Source organism: Leucoraja erinacea, chromosome 23, assembly GCF_028641065.1.
Source record: "Leucoraja erinacea ecotype New England chromosome 23, Leri_hhj_1, whole genome shotgun sequence".
Taxonomy (NCBI): Eukaryota; Metazoa; Chordata; class Chondrichthyes; order Rajiformes; family Rajidae; genus Leucoraja; species Leucoraja erinaceus.
In genome coordinates this window covers 15,520,050-15,534,298 of record NC_073399.1, presented here as the reverse complement: position 1 = coordinate 15,534,298, position 14,249 = coordinate 15,520,050, and the positions used below count along the sequence as shown (strand labels likewise).

The 14,249-nt window shown below is 43.5% G+C and overlaps 1 protein-coding gene across 4 annotated transcripts in view; it reads right to left on the bottom strand.

Annotated features, from left to right (window-relative positions):
* The window catches only part of wipi1 (WD repeat domain, phosphoinositide interacting 1), a 74,087-nt gene extending 68,015 nt beyond the window's left edge, over positions 1-6,072 (bottom strand). For 2 of the 4 annotated variants that reach the window (XM_055653931.1, XM_055653930.1), the window contains exon 1: positions 5,869-6,070. In XM_055653931.1, coding sequence (XP_055509906.1) covers positions 5,869-5,942 — 74 coding nt within the window. In that variant the 5' untranslated portion in view covers positions 5,943-6,070. Of the gene's footprint in view, positions 1-5,868 lie in introns of all 4 variants that reach the window. The other 2 variants (XR_008725318.1, XM_055653929.1) reach the window with 2 other exon arrangements.
* Between the last annotated feature and the right edge of the window lie 8,177 nt (positions 6,073-14,249).

The window sequence follows — 14,249 nt, the reverse complement described above, 5'->3', positions numbered from 1 at the left end:
CTCAACAGAATAGTGATCAGCAATCAAACAGCTATAGGGAGGGGAAACTCCAAGAACACCTCCTTCGTCAACAATGGTGAGGCCTAGCATTTGCAAAATGTAGTCAATTCCGTTCAGCAGGAAGGTCCGATGGGCACATATAGATAGACACAGAATGCTGTCTAAAGATGGGTTCCGACCCAAAATGTCACCTATCCCTTTTCTCCAGAGATGCTGCCTAACCCAATGAATTACTCCCAGCATTTTGTGTCTATCTTTAGCATAAACCAGCATCTGCAGTTCCTTCCTACACAATTGGCAGATATATTTGATTTACGCCTGGAATCCCCATTATCATAGAGGCAACCTCCAACCAATTCGATTCACTCAATCGTAGCAATGAAAATGGTTGGGTATTGGACACAGCAAAGGCAGTGGCACCAGATAACATTTGACTTGGTTCCAGAACCAGCTAAAATCTCGAGACACGTTCCAGCACACCCACCACACAGTCATTAGGCCAACAATGAGTTTGTCCTGTCAACAATAAACAGGAAAAAACACAATTGGATCAATAAGTTCATTCAGTCTACTCTGTCATCAGCGGTGATAGAAGATGCAGTCAATGGTGATATCCAGCAGCACACCTGTTCATCAATAACCCACTCATTGAAGCCTAGTTTACATTTTGCCAGGACCACTTGGTCCAAACCTCAGAGACTTGGTTCAAATATGGCACAAAGAGGCGACACAGTGACTGTCCTCGACATTCCCGTAACGTTCAAGGAGCCCGATAAAACTGATCAATTGGTACCAAAAGGGCAACATTCCAAATGTTGAAGTAAAAAGCACACACAAAGGAAGTGATGTAGTCGTAGAGGTCCATCATCCCCACCCCAGGGCATCACTGCAGGAGTTCCGCTGTACTGTATCCTGGGCCCAACCATATTCATTGACGATACGACACAAAATGCTGGAGTAATACAGCAGGACAGGCAGCATCTCTGGAGAGAAGGATGCTGCCTGTTCCGCTGAGTTACTCCAGCATTTTGTGTCTATCTTCGGTGTAAACCAGCATCTTCAGTTCCTTCCTACATACATACATTCATTGATGACTTTCCTTCCATCACCAAAGTGGATATTCAATTCACTTCCTTTGTCATATTTCAAATATTAATAAATGAAATGATGTTCTGATAGGGTCAACACCGTCTTAAAATACATTTAATCTGTTTTTCCTTCCAAGGAAGATGCCCCTCACCTTCTTTTGCCTCTTCTCATGCTCTCCACCACCACCTCCCTCCTCGAGATCAATGTTTCCTAAGGGGGTTCCCTGGGCGACGTCCAGGGGTTTGGCAGCAGCCATGTTAGGCTTGAAATAAACACACTTCGGGTTCTGTACACCAAGTGTAGATTGTGAATTATTTAGCCCTCGAACACAACAGTATGTTCTCCCCGTGACCTGGGTGGTTTTCTCTGGGATCGCCGGTTTCCTCCCACATTCCAAAAACGTGCAGGTTTGTAGGTTAATTGGCTTGGTATAATTGTAAATTGACCCTCGTGTGTGTAGGATAGTGTTAATGTGCAGGGGTCGCTGGTCAGCACGGTGGGCCAAAGAGTCTGTTTCTGCGCTGTAAATTAAGCAGTGCATTATGAGCTGATTTCCTTATTCCTTTCACATGCCTTCCTAACTAAGTTGCACATGACCCTTCTTGAGCTCCATTTCAATTATTTGCAAATGTTATGCAATCAAGAAAAAATCTTATTACTCACAGAATTACTGACTTCAACGGGTAATTTTGTTAATGCTACCTCTACTGTTGCTTCTTCACGTTTCCAGAACATCCATCAGATTGAGTACAAGAATTTGGACGCCATGTTACAAGATGCTGGAGGGACCACACTTGGAGTATCTTGAGTATAGAGATACAGCATGGAAACAGGCCCTTAGGCCTAGCGAGTCCAGACTAACAATCGATCATCCGTTCACATCAGTTCTATGTTATCCTACTTTTCCATCCGCTCCCTGCACACTTTGGGGCAATTTATAGAAGCCAGTTAGCCTACAAACCCACATGTCTTTGGGTTATGGGAGAAAACCGTAGCACCAGGAGGAAACCCACATGGTCACAGGGAGAATGTGCAAACTCCACACAGGCAGCATCCGAGGTCAGGATTGAACCCGGGTCTCGGGTGCTGTGACGCAACAGTTTTACTGTGAGATTCTGGTCCTCTGGCTGCATGAAGGATGTTATTAAGCTGGAAAGGCAGTAGAAAAGACTCACAAGGGTGTTACCAGTTCTGGGGAGCTTGCGTTAAAGACTAATTAGGCTCTTTTATTTTTCCCTGGAGTAAAGGGTACTGAAGGGTAACCTTAGTTTAGTTTTAAGTTTTAGTCTTGGACATACAGAGCAGAAACAGGCCCTTCAGCCCACCAAGTCCGCGCCAACCAGCGATCACCCCGTACACTAGCAATATCCTACACACTGGCGACAATTTACAATCTTTACCTACAATTTACCTACAAACCTGTACGTCTTTGGAGTGTGGGATGAAATGGGAGCATCCAGAGAAACCCACACAGTCACGAGGGGAACATACGAACTCCGTACAGGCAACTCCCATAGTCAGGATCGAACCCGGGTCTCTGGTGCAGCAACTCCACCTCTGCTGCCCTTATGGAGGCATATAAACTAATGAGGGGCATAAGTAAGACAAATACACATACTCGTTTTCTCAGGTTGGGGAATCTAAAATTAGGGGCATATACTGAAGGTGAGAGAGTAAAGGTTTAAAATGGACCCGAGGGCAACTTTTTCACATGGGGAGGTGGGTTTGTGAAACCTGCTGCCAGAACAAGTGATGGAGGAAGGCATGCACAAATACAAGTTTTGCAAGACATTTGGGCAGGTACATGGAAAGGAAATGTTTAAAGGGAGATGGGCCAAATGTAGTCACATGGGACTAGATCATCAGATGGGCAACTCGGTTGCGATGGATCAGTTGGGCCGAAGGGCCTATTTTCACACTGCATAACTCTAGCTCTGTGCCTCTGTAGCATATGCTAAAGAGATGACATGCTGCCACACTAAAACGTGGAAAAGCAGGGAGGTAAAATGAGTGCAATGCCCGTGTTAAGTAGCAGGACGACAAAATTGCGTCAAAACTCTTATAAAACTTTTGTTACTAGACAAAGCATCTCTGCTACTGGCAACAGAGGAAAAGAGAGACTGTCGGGCATGGGAGAAGTCAACTTAATTCAGAAGGTTTAAATGAACCCATTTGTAATTACAGACATGAAATGCTGGAATAACTCGGTCTCAAGAAGGGTCCTGAACCGAAAAGCCATCCATCCATGTTCTCCAGAGATGTTGCCTGACCCGCTGAGTAACTTCTCCATTTTGTATCCTTTTGTGTAAACCAGCATCTGCAGTTCCTTGTATCTACAGTGACATGTAAAGTTGAAGTTAAAGAAAATATCACCATGAATTTGGGGGATTATTGCGACTCTCATTTTCATATATAAAAGGCATTCTATGTTGCTGGGAAGATTCTAGCTCTTCAAATAAAACTCCTGGTGCATCAGAAGTGTAAATATTTGCCTTTGATTGGTCTCTGTAGCAACCCTGGACATTCCCATGTTTGAGATGTCCTCGTAACAAAAGCAATAGCATTACTTTAAGCAAGTCATAAAATGACTTTTATTCCACCAGGATTATTCTGGATATATCAGTGTTTAAGAAAGAACTGCAGATGCTGGAAAGATCAAAGGTAGACAAAAATGCTGGAGAAACTCAGTGGGTGAGGCAGCATCTATGGAGCAAAGGAATAGGTGACGTTTCGGGTCGAGACCCTTCTTCAGATATATCAGTGCTCACTTCTGGGTTGATTAAAGTTATCACTGCTGAGCTTTCATTAATGGATACATCCACCACTCTATGTAGAATTTAATCATAAAATAGACATGATGTAATAATCTAAACGTTTGGTGAAATAACATATAGTTCCAGGTTTCTTGGAGAGGATGCAACAAAGGTTCGTTCAATAGGATGTGGAGGAAGGTTTGCGTAGAACTACAGTTTAGGGTTAACACACAAAAGGACACAAATTGCTGGAGTAACTTAGCAGGTCAGGCAGCATCCCTGGAGAACATGGACAAGTGACATTTCGGGTCAAGACCCTTCATCAGACTCTGAACTCGTCTGGTTTGAGTAGAACATACCTATTGAGTAGAACAACCTAGAATTGGAAATTATATGAAATCATATCACTGAATTGTTTAAAATTATTTTAGATGCTAAAAGTGTATCTCCCATGACTGCAATTTCTCTCACCGCCAATAATGGCAGCCACTTAGATATTTGATAATAAAGTTCTTAATTCGTGCAGATTGAATATTTGTAATTTTCTACTCAGAGAATGCTGAGCTGTTGCGCGTGAATGACTGAGATCAATAGGTCCATAATCATGAATGGAAAAGTGGTGTTGTGGTGGATTAGCAGTGATCTCAGTTGAATGACGTTACAAACTTCAGAGACCTTTGGAGCCCATTCTTTCCCTATTTTCTCACACTTGCAAGGAAGTAAGATTTCCTATGGTTTGTGGTCCGACATAAACTTAGTGTTGTGCCCGTGTTAAACGACAAGAAAACAAAATTACACCCCAACTCCTGGGGCAGCTCGGGACAGAGACTGAGGGTGGTGCAGTGAGAGACAGTGATATGTAACAGAAGTCATCCTGGACCCTTTTCCAAATCATCGTCTTCTGTTATTGAAAAACAAAATATCTGCAATTATTGGAAACCTGAAATAAACGTAGAAACTGCTGGGGGAAGACTCAGCTTGGTCTCTTCTGATGAAGAATCGTGGACCCAAAACATTAATACTCTTTCTATCTCCACAGATGCTACCTGACCAGCTGAATGTTTCTGACATTTTCTGCTTTATTCTCAACAATCAATTGGCTTTGACAAAAAAAGGAATCCCACCTTGTACGTAACTGGAGACCCCATGCATTTGGAATCGTACTCAACTTGGAGCAGCAGTAAAACCCACACTAAGGAGAGACAAGAGGGCCCACTCCAGTATCCTACACAAAACCTTGTTCGAAGAAACTGCAGATGCTGGTTTACACAGCAGGTAGACACAAAATGCTGGAGTAACTCAGCAGGACAGGCAGCATTTCTGGAGAAAAGTAATAGGTGACGTTTCGGGTCGAGACTGGGTCAGAGGAAGGGTCCCAACCCAAAACTTCACCCATTCCTCTCTCCAGCGATGCTGCCTGTCCTGCTGAGTTACCCTCAGCATTTTGTGTCTATTCTACACAAAACTGTTGGCTGTGATGACTTTGATTTCATGACAATTGTTTCTCAGTGGAAAAGTAATGGAATAGATGGTTAAAAACCCAATTTTACAAGAGATTATTTGTTATCAAGATTCTATTTTAACCTTTAAAATATTAAAACATTTATTAGAAGACACATGTTAGTGATAAAACTGACTGAAAGTTCGGCAGAACTTGGGGTTAGCCAAAGCAACTTTAAGTTGAGTAACTTCAGTTTTATTATGCTTAAGAGAAGACCATCTGTTATTAAATGTAAGCTGCATTCAAATTTGGGTTACTACTGGGAGGGTATGTCAGGACCTGGATATTTTTGAAATCTGATCCCTTACTTCAAACGATGAAAGTAAAGAAAAACAGATAAAACTAAAAGCAGGCCCAATGACAGGACGGTTCAAAGACACTCCCCCCCGTCCGTACCCATCAGAGTGATGATAATAGTCGCGATACGTCGGGGGGGGGGGGAGCTGTTTGTACACATTATCAATAGTAGGGGGGGGGGGGGGGGGGAATGGCCGAGTAGAGAGAGAGAGGCGGCCAATTTCTTACGTGCAGTCCTGGTTGAAGGAGGCGCAGAGAGGGGCGATGGTGGATCCCTCTCCGCCAGCATCACTTTGGCTCATCCTCAGCGCTCCGCATCCGAACCACCCACCCGGCCCCGGCCCCGGCCCCGCCGGCTCAGCGACTCTCCAGAGTGACGACCAGCCGCTCGCCGACACTCGCCATGTCGCCTCCCCGATCACGAGCCGACGCACAGCAACAGCTGGCCCGGTGACGTCACGCCCCCCTCACGCGTACCACAGGTCCCGCCCCCCTCCAGCAGGGCCAACGCTGATTGGCTCTCCTCCCCCCTTGCCCCCTCCCTCTTTCCCTCCAACACACCAGTTGCCAACGTAGTCCAGGGAAGGCCTCACTCTGTGGCCAACCTGCACGTCCATCAGAACTTTCATTCATTTATAAATGCAAAACTTGTCTCATACTTGTGTGGGAAGGAACACGTGACAAAAACTACTGTCCAAGATCCAAGATTGCAGAAGGATGAGGAGTGGGACCTCATTGAAACTTACCGAATAGTCAATAGCCCATATACTAGTGAATGTGGAAAGGATGTTTCTACTACTGGGAGAGTCTGGGACTATAGCCCATAGCCTCAGGTTGAAAGGGTGTACCTTTAGTAAGGAAATGTGAAGGAATGTATTTAGTCAGAGGGCAGTGAATATATGGAATATGTTGCTGCAGATGGCTATGGAGGCCAAGTGAATAGATAGTTTTAAGGTGGAGATTGACAGATCCTTGATTAGTAAGGGGCAAAGGTAGGAGCATGTGGTTGAGAGGGAAAGATAGATCAGCTGTGATCTGGGGGTGGGGGTGGGGGGTGGGGGGGACACTGATGATACTGGCTACATTTTTGAATCAGTGACTCATGGTGGGGAGGTCAGAACCCGTGATGGACTAGACAGTGTTCTCCAGGTTTTGCAATCTTCCTTGTTCCTTTGATGCAACCAGTCCATATGCTCCCTATTGTACACTTATAGAGTTCAAGTGAATATTTATTGATATACCGATTATCCTCAATCTTGTAAGGAAGTAGAGACTGGGAGTACATGTAGAAGCAGAAGAGAGGTTTAAGGCAGAAATAATATGGATTAAGGAGGGTGAAAAGATCTAAGGATCTGTTCATTTTGCCTATACTATACACCAGAAGGTGCAACTCCAGAGCCAACAAGATCATGGGAGACCACTTCCACCCCAGCAACGGACTGTTCCAGCTGCTAAGGTCAGGCAAACGCTTTCGCTGCCATGCTGTGAAAACGGAGAGGATGAGAAGGAGTTTCTTCCCAGAGGTCATTAGGACTGTAAACTCCTATCTCACCAGGGACTAACTTTACTGTACCAATTTACTGTTGTGTGATGTCTTTTTAAAATTGCTGTTTTTTCTCCCCCACAAATATGTAATATGCGATTCTGTTTTGTAGTTTTTTTGCACAAATCCGCAAGCATTGTCACTTTTCATTTCACTGCACATCTCGTATGTGTATGTGACGAATAAACCCGACTTGACTTGACATGTAGTGATGTTCAAATATACATGAAGTCTTTCTTCTTCGTCTTAGTGGTAGAGGTCATGGGTTTGGGATCTACTGTCTGAGTGTGTTGACTTTGATTTCGTCAAAATTGGTTCTGAGAGGGAAGTAAACTTTTTTCCCCTCGAGTACCTGACTGCATACCACTGTGTTCATAGCAGGAATGCAGAAATGGTGTCGGGAACACTGGTTGTTGAAATTATAGGGAAATTCAGAGAGAAAGTAGTGGAGTAACATGTGATGAATAGTGTTCAATATAAATTCTTTCTTCCACTTTCTCGGTTTCTTTTTCAGACAAGTTATTAGCTAGCGAGTCCAGCTGCTTAATTTGTCCAACTCCTGAATCAATCACCTCTTCCGTGAAGGTGATTCACCCCCATTCCTGCAACGTACTCTTTATATCAACTCCATCTCATTTTGTTATTGTAGTTTTGTATTATTTTGTCCTATTTGGTGTTTGCACCACAGTCTTGCATCATTCTGTTGTTTTGCATGAAGTTGGGCAAGTCCACATCTCGCATACAGGACTCATTTAAAGGCCAGGTGATCAAAGTTCAGGACCGGCATGTTCCAATAAGGAAGCAGGACAAGGATGGCATGATAAAGGAACCTTGGATGACCAAAATGGTTGTAAATGTGGAAGTGTAAAAGCAGATGGGGCCTTTGAGGAATATAAAGCAAGCAGGAAGGGTCTCAAATGGGCAATTACAAGGGCCAAAAGGGGTCATGGTGTCATTCACGAGTCAGATTATAGAAAATCCTAAGGGTTTTCATGTATGTATTAAATACAAGAGGGTAACCAGGGAGAAAGCAGGACCAATCAAGGATAAAAGAGGGCATGTATGATTAGAGTAAGAGGATGTATGCAAAATATGAGATGAGTAATATACACACCATGGAGGAGGAAATTGAGGGCAGTGAAATCAGTGAGGAGAAAACATATGTTAGAGTAGTTCGAGATCAAGAAGGAGGATTTGTTAGGGTTTTTGAAAAGCATTGAGGTAGATAAATCCTAGGTTATTGAGAGGGAAGAGAGGAGATTGCAGGGACCTTGTTGAGGATCTTTCTATCTTCTCTAGCCACAGGCTAGGTCCTGCAAAATTCGAGAGTAGCCACTATTGTTTTTAGTTTAAGAGGGGAAATTGTGATAATGGGGAATGGTGAGCCTCAAATAAGTGGTAGGGATGCTTTTGAAGAGCATTTTTCAGATATGATTTACTTGAATTTTGAAGAGAATTGGCTGTTTAGGGATAATCTGTACCAATGCAGGTCATGTCTTACGAATTTTATTAAGTTTCTTGAAGTGACAAAGGCAATCGATGAGGATGTTGACTACATGAATTTTAGTAAGGAATGTGATAAAGTCGACCATGGTAGGTTAATCCAGGAGATTAAAATACATAGGATCCATGGCGATTTGGTTGTTTGGATTCAGATATGTCGGTCTCATAGAAGACAAATGGTTGTGGTGGAAGCAGGTAATTCGAGCTGGAGGTCTGTGACCAGTGGACTTCGACAAGGATCTTTTCTGGACCTCTGTTGTATGTGATACATATAAACGACTTGGAAATAAAGAAACATCGCCAATTCCTTCTCTCCATAGATGCTGCCTCACCCGCTGAGTTACTCCAGCATTTTGTGTCTACCTTGGAAATAAATGTAGATGGATTGGTTGGTAAGTTTGCAGGTGACATCAAAATTGGTGAAGTTGCAGACAGTGAGGAATGCTGTCAAAGTGTACAACAGTGTATAGATCAGCTGCAGAAATGGGTGGAGAAATGGCTGATGGAGTTTAATCCAACCAGGTGTGAGGTGTTGTACTTTGAGAGGACAAATATAAAGGGAAAGTATATGGTTAATGGCAAAACCTTTCACAGCATTGATGTACAGTGGGATCTGGACACCCAGTCCATAGCTCCCGAAGGTTGCAATGCAAGTTGATAGACGCCTAAAGAAGGCCTATGGTATGCTTGCCTTCATAGGTCAGGGCATGGAGTATAATAGAAAATAAGTAATTTTGCAGCTTTACAGGACTTTGGTTAGACTGCATTTGGAGTATTGTATGCAGTTCCATCACCCCATTACAGGATGTATGTGAAGGTTTTGGAGAGGGTGCAGAAGATGTTTACCAGTATGCTGCCTGGATTAAAAGGTATTATCTATAAAGAGAGGCTGGAGAAACTTGGATTGTTTCTCTGTAGTGTTGGATGCAGAAGGGTAATCTGTGAGAAATATATAACATTATGAGAGGCACAGTTTGGCTGGACAATCAGGATCTTTTTTTCCCCAGGGTAGAAATGTCAAAGACTCGAGGGCATAACTTTAACATGAGAAGGGCAAACTTTAAAGGTGTTCGGGACAAAGAGAGTTGTGTTTGCATGGAATGTGTTGACAGGGGTGGTAGTAGAGGAAGGGGTGGAAGATTGCAATCTTCACGTGGTCCGCCCTGTTTTGATGAATGCACAATCAAATAAGATCAAATAGAACAAGTTGTCCTACAACTTTAGGCTGTGCACGCCATACGCAAGAAGAAGTAGTAGAGGAATATACGATAGTGACATTTAAGTAGTTTATATATTTGTACGCAGATGTGCAGAGAATGGAGGGATATGGGTTACATGCAGGCAAAGGAGATTAATTTAACATGGCATTGTGTTAGGTACGGACATTGTGGGCTGAAGGGGCTGTTCCCGTGCAGTACGGTTCTATGTTGTATTAATCATTACTGTATGTGTGCTGTTTACTGTGAGCTTCACGTGAACATGGAAGTTCATTGCTCCCTGGTATACATGACAATCAACTCGTCTGCACTGTCAGAGCACCATTTAGCTGTGGCTTTCTTCAGAGACGCAAACATTGAAACAACTGAGAGCATTTAACCCCATGGCCCCAGCCATAAAGTGGTACATTCTTGGCAGCAATAATTATTAACAGCTGATACTTCAGAGAATGCTTATGTTACATTCTGCATCTCAGTTCGGTTTGATTATGTTTCCACAAGTGGAAGGCCAAGGGCTTGTACTGCACTGGAATGGGACGTTTGCCCGCCATATCCATCCTGATCTTTTTATCCATCGACTCTCATCCCATTTGCCCGCAACAGGACTGCCAATGCCTGTTAAGTGTCAGTTTAAATGTCTCCTAAACAAAGTAATTTGTTAACTCTGCCTCCTTGGAAATGGTGTTCCGAGCTTGTAACCAGGACCGGAAGGCTTGAGTTATAAAGGGAGATTGGGAAGCCAAAGATTGTCTTCCCTGGAGTGAAGGTGGGTAATCTTATAGAGGTTTATAAAACCACGAGGAGTATAGATATGGTGGATGGTCACAGTATGTATCTCGGGATGATGATGATAAAAGCATGGGGTTTAAGATGGGGAAAGATTTTCACAAAAGAATCTTTCCGAGCCCCGAAGATCAGAGAGTCCAGGAATGGGCAGCCGCTGGTGATGACGTATGCAAGGTACGCAAGGAGTGGGCCAGTAGAAGATGGATCGGGGTATTACCTTCAACACCTTCAGGGCCAGCGGCAGGTTGTGCCCCTCGGGACACAGGTTACAAAGGTACAAAAGTTCACCCAACATTCCTAGCTCCTGCCTGCCGCTGCATGTGGCAGTAGTCAATGCAACTGATTCAAATAGTGGTAAGTATAGAGGTATCACCCAAGTGCTTACGTTTAGTTTAGAGATGCAGCATGGAAACAGGCCCTTTGGCCACCAAGTCCGCGCCGACCAGTGGACCCCGCACACTAACATTACCCTATATATTAGGTGTAGGAAGGAACTGCAGATGCTGGATTAAACCAAAGATAGTCACAAAAACCTAGAGTAACTCAGCATGTCAGACAGTATCTCTGGAGAAAAGGAATAGGTGACATTTTGGCTCGAGACCCTTCTTCAGACTGGAGAGTCGGGGGAATGGGAAATGAGATAGAAAGATCGTGATGTAGAGAGGTATAGAACAAATGAATGAAAGATATGCAAAGATCTCTCCTATACATTAGGGACAATGTACAATTTTCCCAAAGCCAATTAACCCACACACCTGTACATCTTTGGAGTGTGTGAGGAAACTGGAGCTCCTGGAGAAACCCAACGCAGGTCACGGGGAGAAAGTACAGACTCCATACAGATAGCACCTGAAGTCAGAATCGAACCCGGGACCCTGGCGCTGTAAGACAGCAACGCTACTGCTGCGCCACTGTGCCTTTGGGACAATTTATTTTTGAGCAAATTTTATATTTTAATCAAACACTCTTCTGTTTTGCAATTCTGTCTAATTCTGTCTGGAGAAATTTATCATTTGTGGGAAATGGCAGCACATAATTAAAATTCCCGGTTCTGTTTTCAGGAACTATCACATCAGATCACTCCGTGCTCTATAATCCTACTCATTTGTGAATGTGAGGTTACCCGACGCTTTCCTTCTTGGACATGTTGCAAGTGCAGACATCTGCGGCTTTCTTTTCTGTTGGCAGAATGCCCATTTTCTGGGCAGCACACATTAACAACTTGTACTCTTAGCTTTGTGGACATATCAAGGTGGTGCCTTGATATGTCCACAACCTGGAGCTCCAGAAGAAAGAACGATGCAAGTGATATTCTATCAGGAATATTGAAAGAATGGTTGGCACTGTGGCACTGTGGTACAGCTGGTAGAGCTGATGCGTCACAGTGCCGGATACCCGTGTTTAATCCTGACCTCAGGTGCTATCTTGTGGTGTTCACCGTGTGACTGCTTAGGTTTCCACCAGGTACTCTGGTTTCTTCCCACATCCCAAAGACTCGCTGCCTGGTTGTAAATTACCTCCATGGGAACAGATGGGTCTAAGTGGTTTAAGGAAGAGATTCCAGGATATGCTCCAAGTTTCCTTGGATAAAATGCAGCATCTTCACTGACTCTTGGGAATCCTTGGCCAATGATGGCTCAAAATGAGGAAGGAGAATCTTGGACAGTATTAAGAACCTTGGCTCCATGCATCAGGACTGCTACACACAAACCTTGGATAAGGAGCACATCACTTCACAACTACCTGCCCACCCATCCGACCCTATTTATGGAAGTAACTATAGTTCCTTCAGTGGCCTGATCAGTCATCTTAGAACTCACAAATCAAAGTGGAGCCATACTGAATACCAAGAGGCCAAGAACAAGAAGATTTAAAAACAGACACATGGTACTTGAGTAACTCAGCAAGTCAGGCAACATTTTTGAAGAACATGGATAAAGGGCCTGTCTCACTTGTACAAACTTATTGCCGACCTCTGCCGAGTTTGCCCTTGACTCATACTCCCAGCATGGTCGCCACGATGTTGTGGGAGGTCTTCGTTAACTCTTCCTCATGCTCATGAGTGGTCTGCGTGTACTCGTGGCCTCAAGTAGGTAGCACCGTTTTTTTTTCAACCTGCTAAAAAAAAATTCCCACAAGTGAAAAAAGGTCAGCCAAGTGGGACAGGGGCTTAAGTGAAGTTTTGGGTCAGGACCCTTTAGACTGAAAAGAAAACAGCTTTTGTGGTTAATGAAACAAAAACAGTGTGCAGTAATCATAAGGGTCACATTTTGCAATTTCAAAGATGTTAAATAAACAGCTAGTTAAAGAGTTGATAATGAAGTTGAGCTTTGTATCGAGTGTTTGATCAGCCCTGCCTCTCCCCCTGTTCTGCCAACCCTGTCACATAATGATAACAGTCCTATTGCACATCTTCGGCATGCATCTGCTACTCCAAGTTGTAACAATTGCATTTATCAACCACTAATTCTTTTTATTAGTTTTCCCCTGAAAATACTGAAATATCCAGCAACTTGCAATATAATAAGCGAAGTGGAAATATTGTGACATTTTAAATTATCAAAACCAAAATCATTTATTTATCATTTAAGAGGAAGCTGCATAGGATGTTGCTTCACATTGTAAACACTTAGTTCCTTTTTAAACATTCAAGGGCCTGTCCCACTTGGCGATTATTTTCGGCGACTGCCGGCGTCATGTCAGTGTCGCCAAACAATTTCAAACATTTCAAAATCCAGCGGCGACAAAATAAATGTTGCGACACTTGAAAAAACACCGCGCGTCATACGTCATCACGACGTGTCACTACCGCATCACGCCGCTAATTTTTCAGTGACCTGATACGTCAGTGAATGATGCTGGAAGTCACTGAAAAAATTGCCAAGTGTGACAGGCCATTTAGTTTAGTTTAAAGATACAGGGCAGAAACCGGCCCTTCGGTCCACAGAGTCTGCACCGACCAGCGATCCCGGCACATTAACACTACCCTACACACACCAGAGACAATTTACATTTATATCAAGCCAATTTACAAACTCGTACGTCTTTGGAGTGTGGGAGGAAACTGAAGATCTCGGGGAAAATCCAAGTTGTCTCAGCGAGAATGTGTCTGTACAACCTCCGTACAACCTCCGTACAGACAGCACCTGTAGTCGGCATCGAACCCGGGCCTCCGATGATTCAAGCGGTGTAAGGCAGCAACTCTACCGCTGCGCCACCGTCCTGCTCTTACCCGTTAAATCATTTTTTAAAAATGAGACAAGAATTATAGAATTAACATATAGTATTGTTAAAAGAAACATTATTGTTAAAAGAAACACATTTTTGAGAAGGTTGGATGGAGTGTTGGAAAGGTAAATGGTGTTTAGGAAGCAGGATCAAAACAATTTGGGCTCTGTTAGTATAAGTGCAATAGAGGGCTGGGAGATTGTTCTAGGGGCCAGAGTAGAAAGATAAAAAAATTATTCTGAGACACAAACTACAAGAGGTTACAGAGATAAGGCACGTGAAGCAATGTCACAATTTGAAAATGACAACAAGGAAGAAAATTACTTATCTTT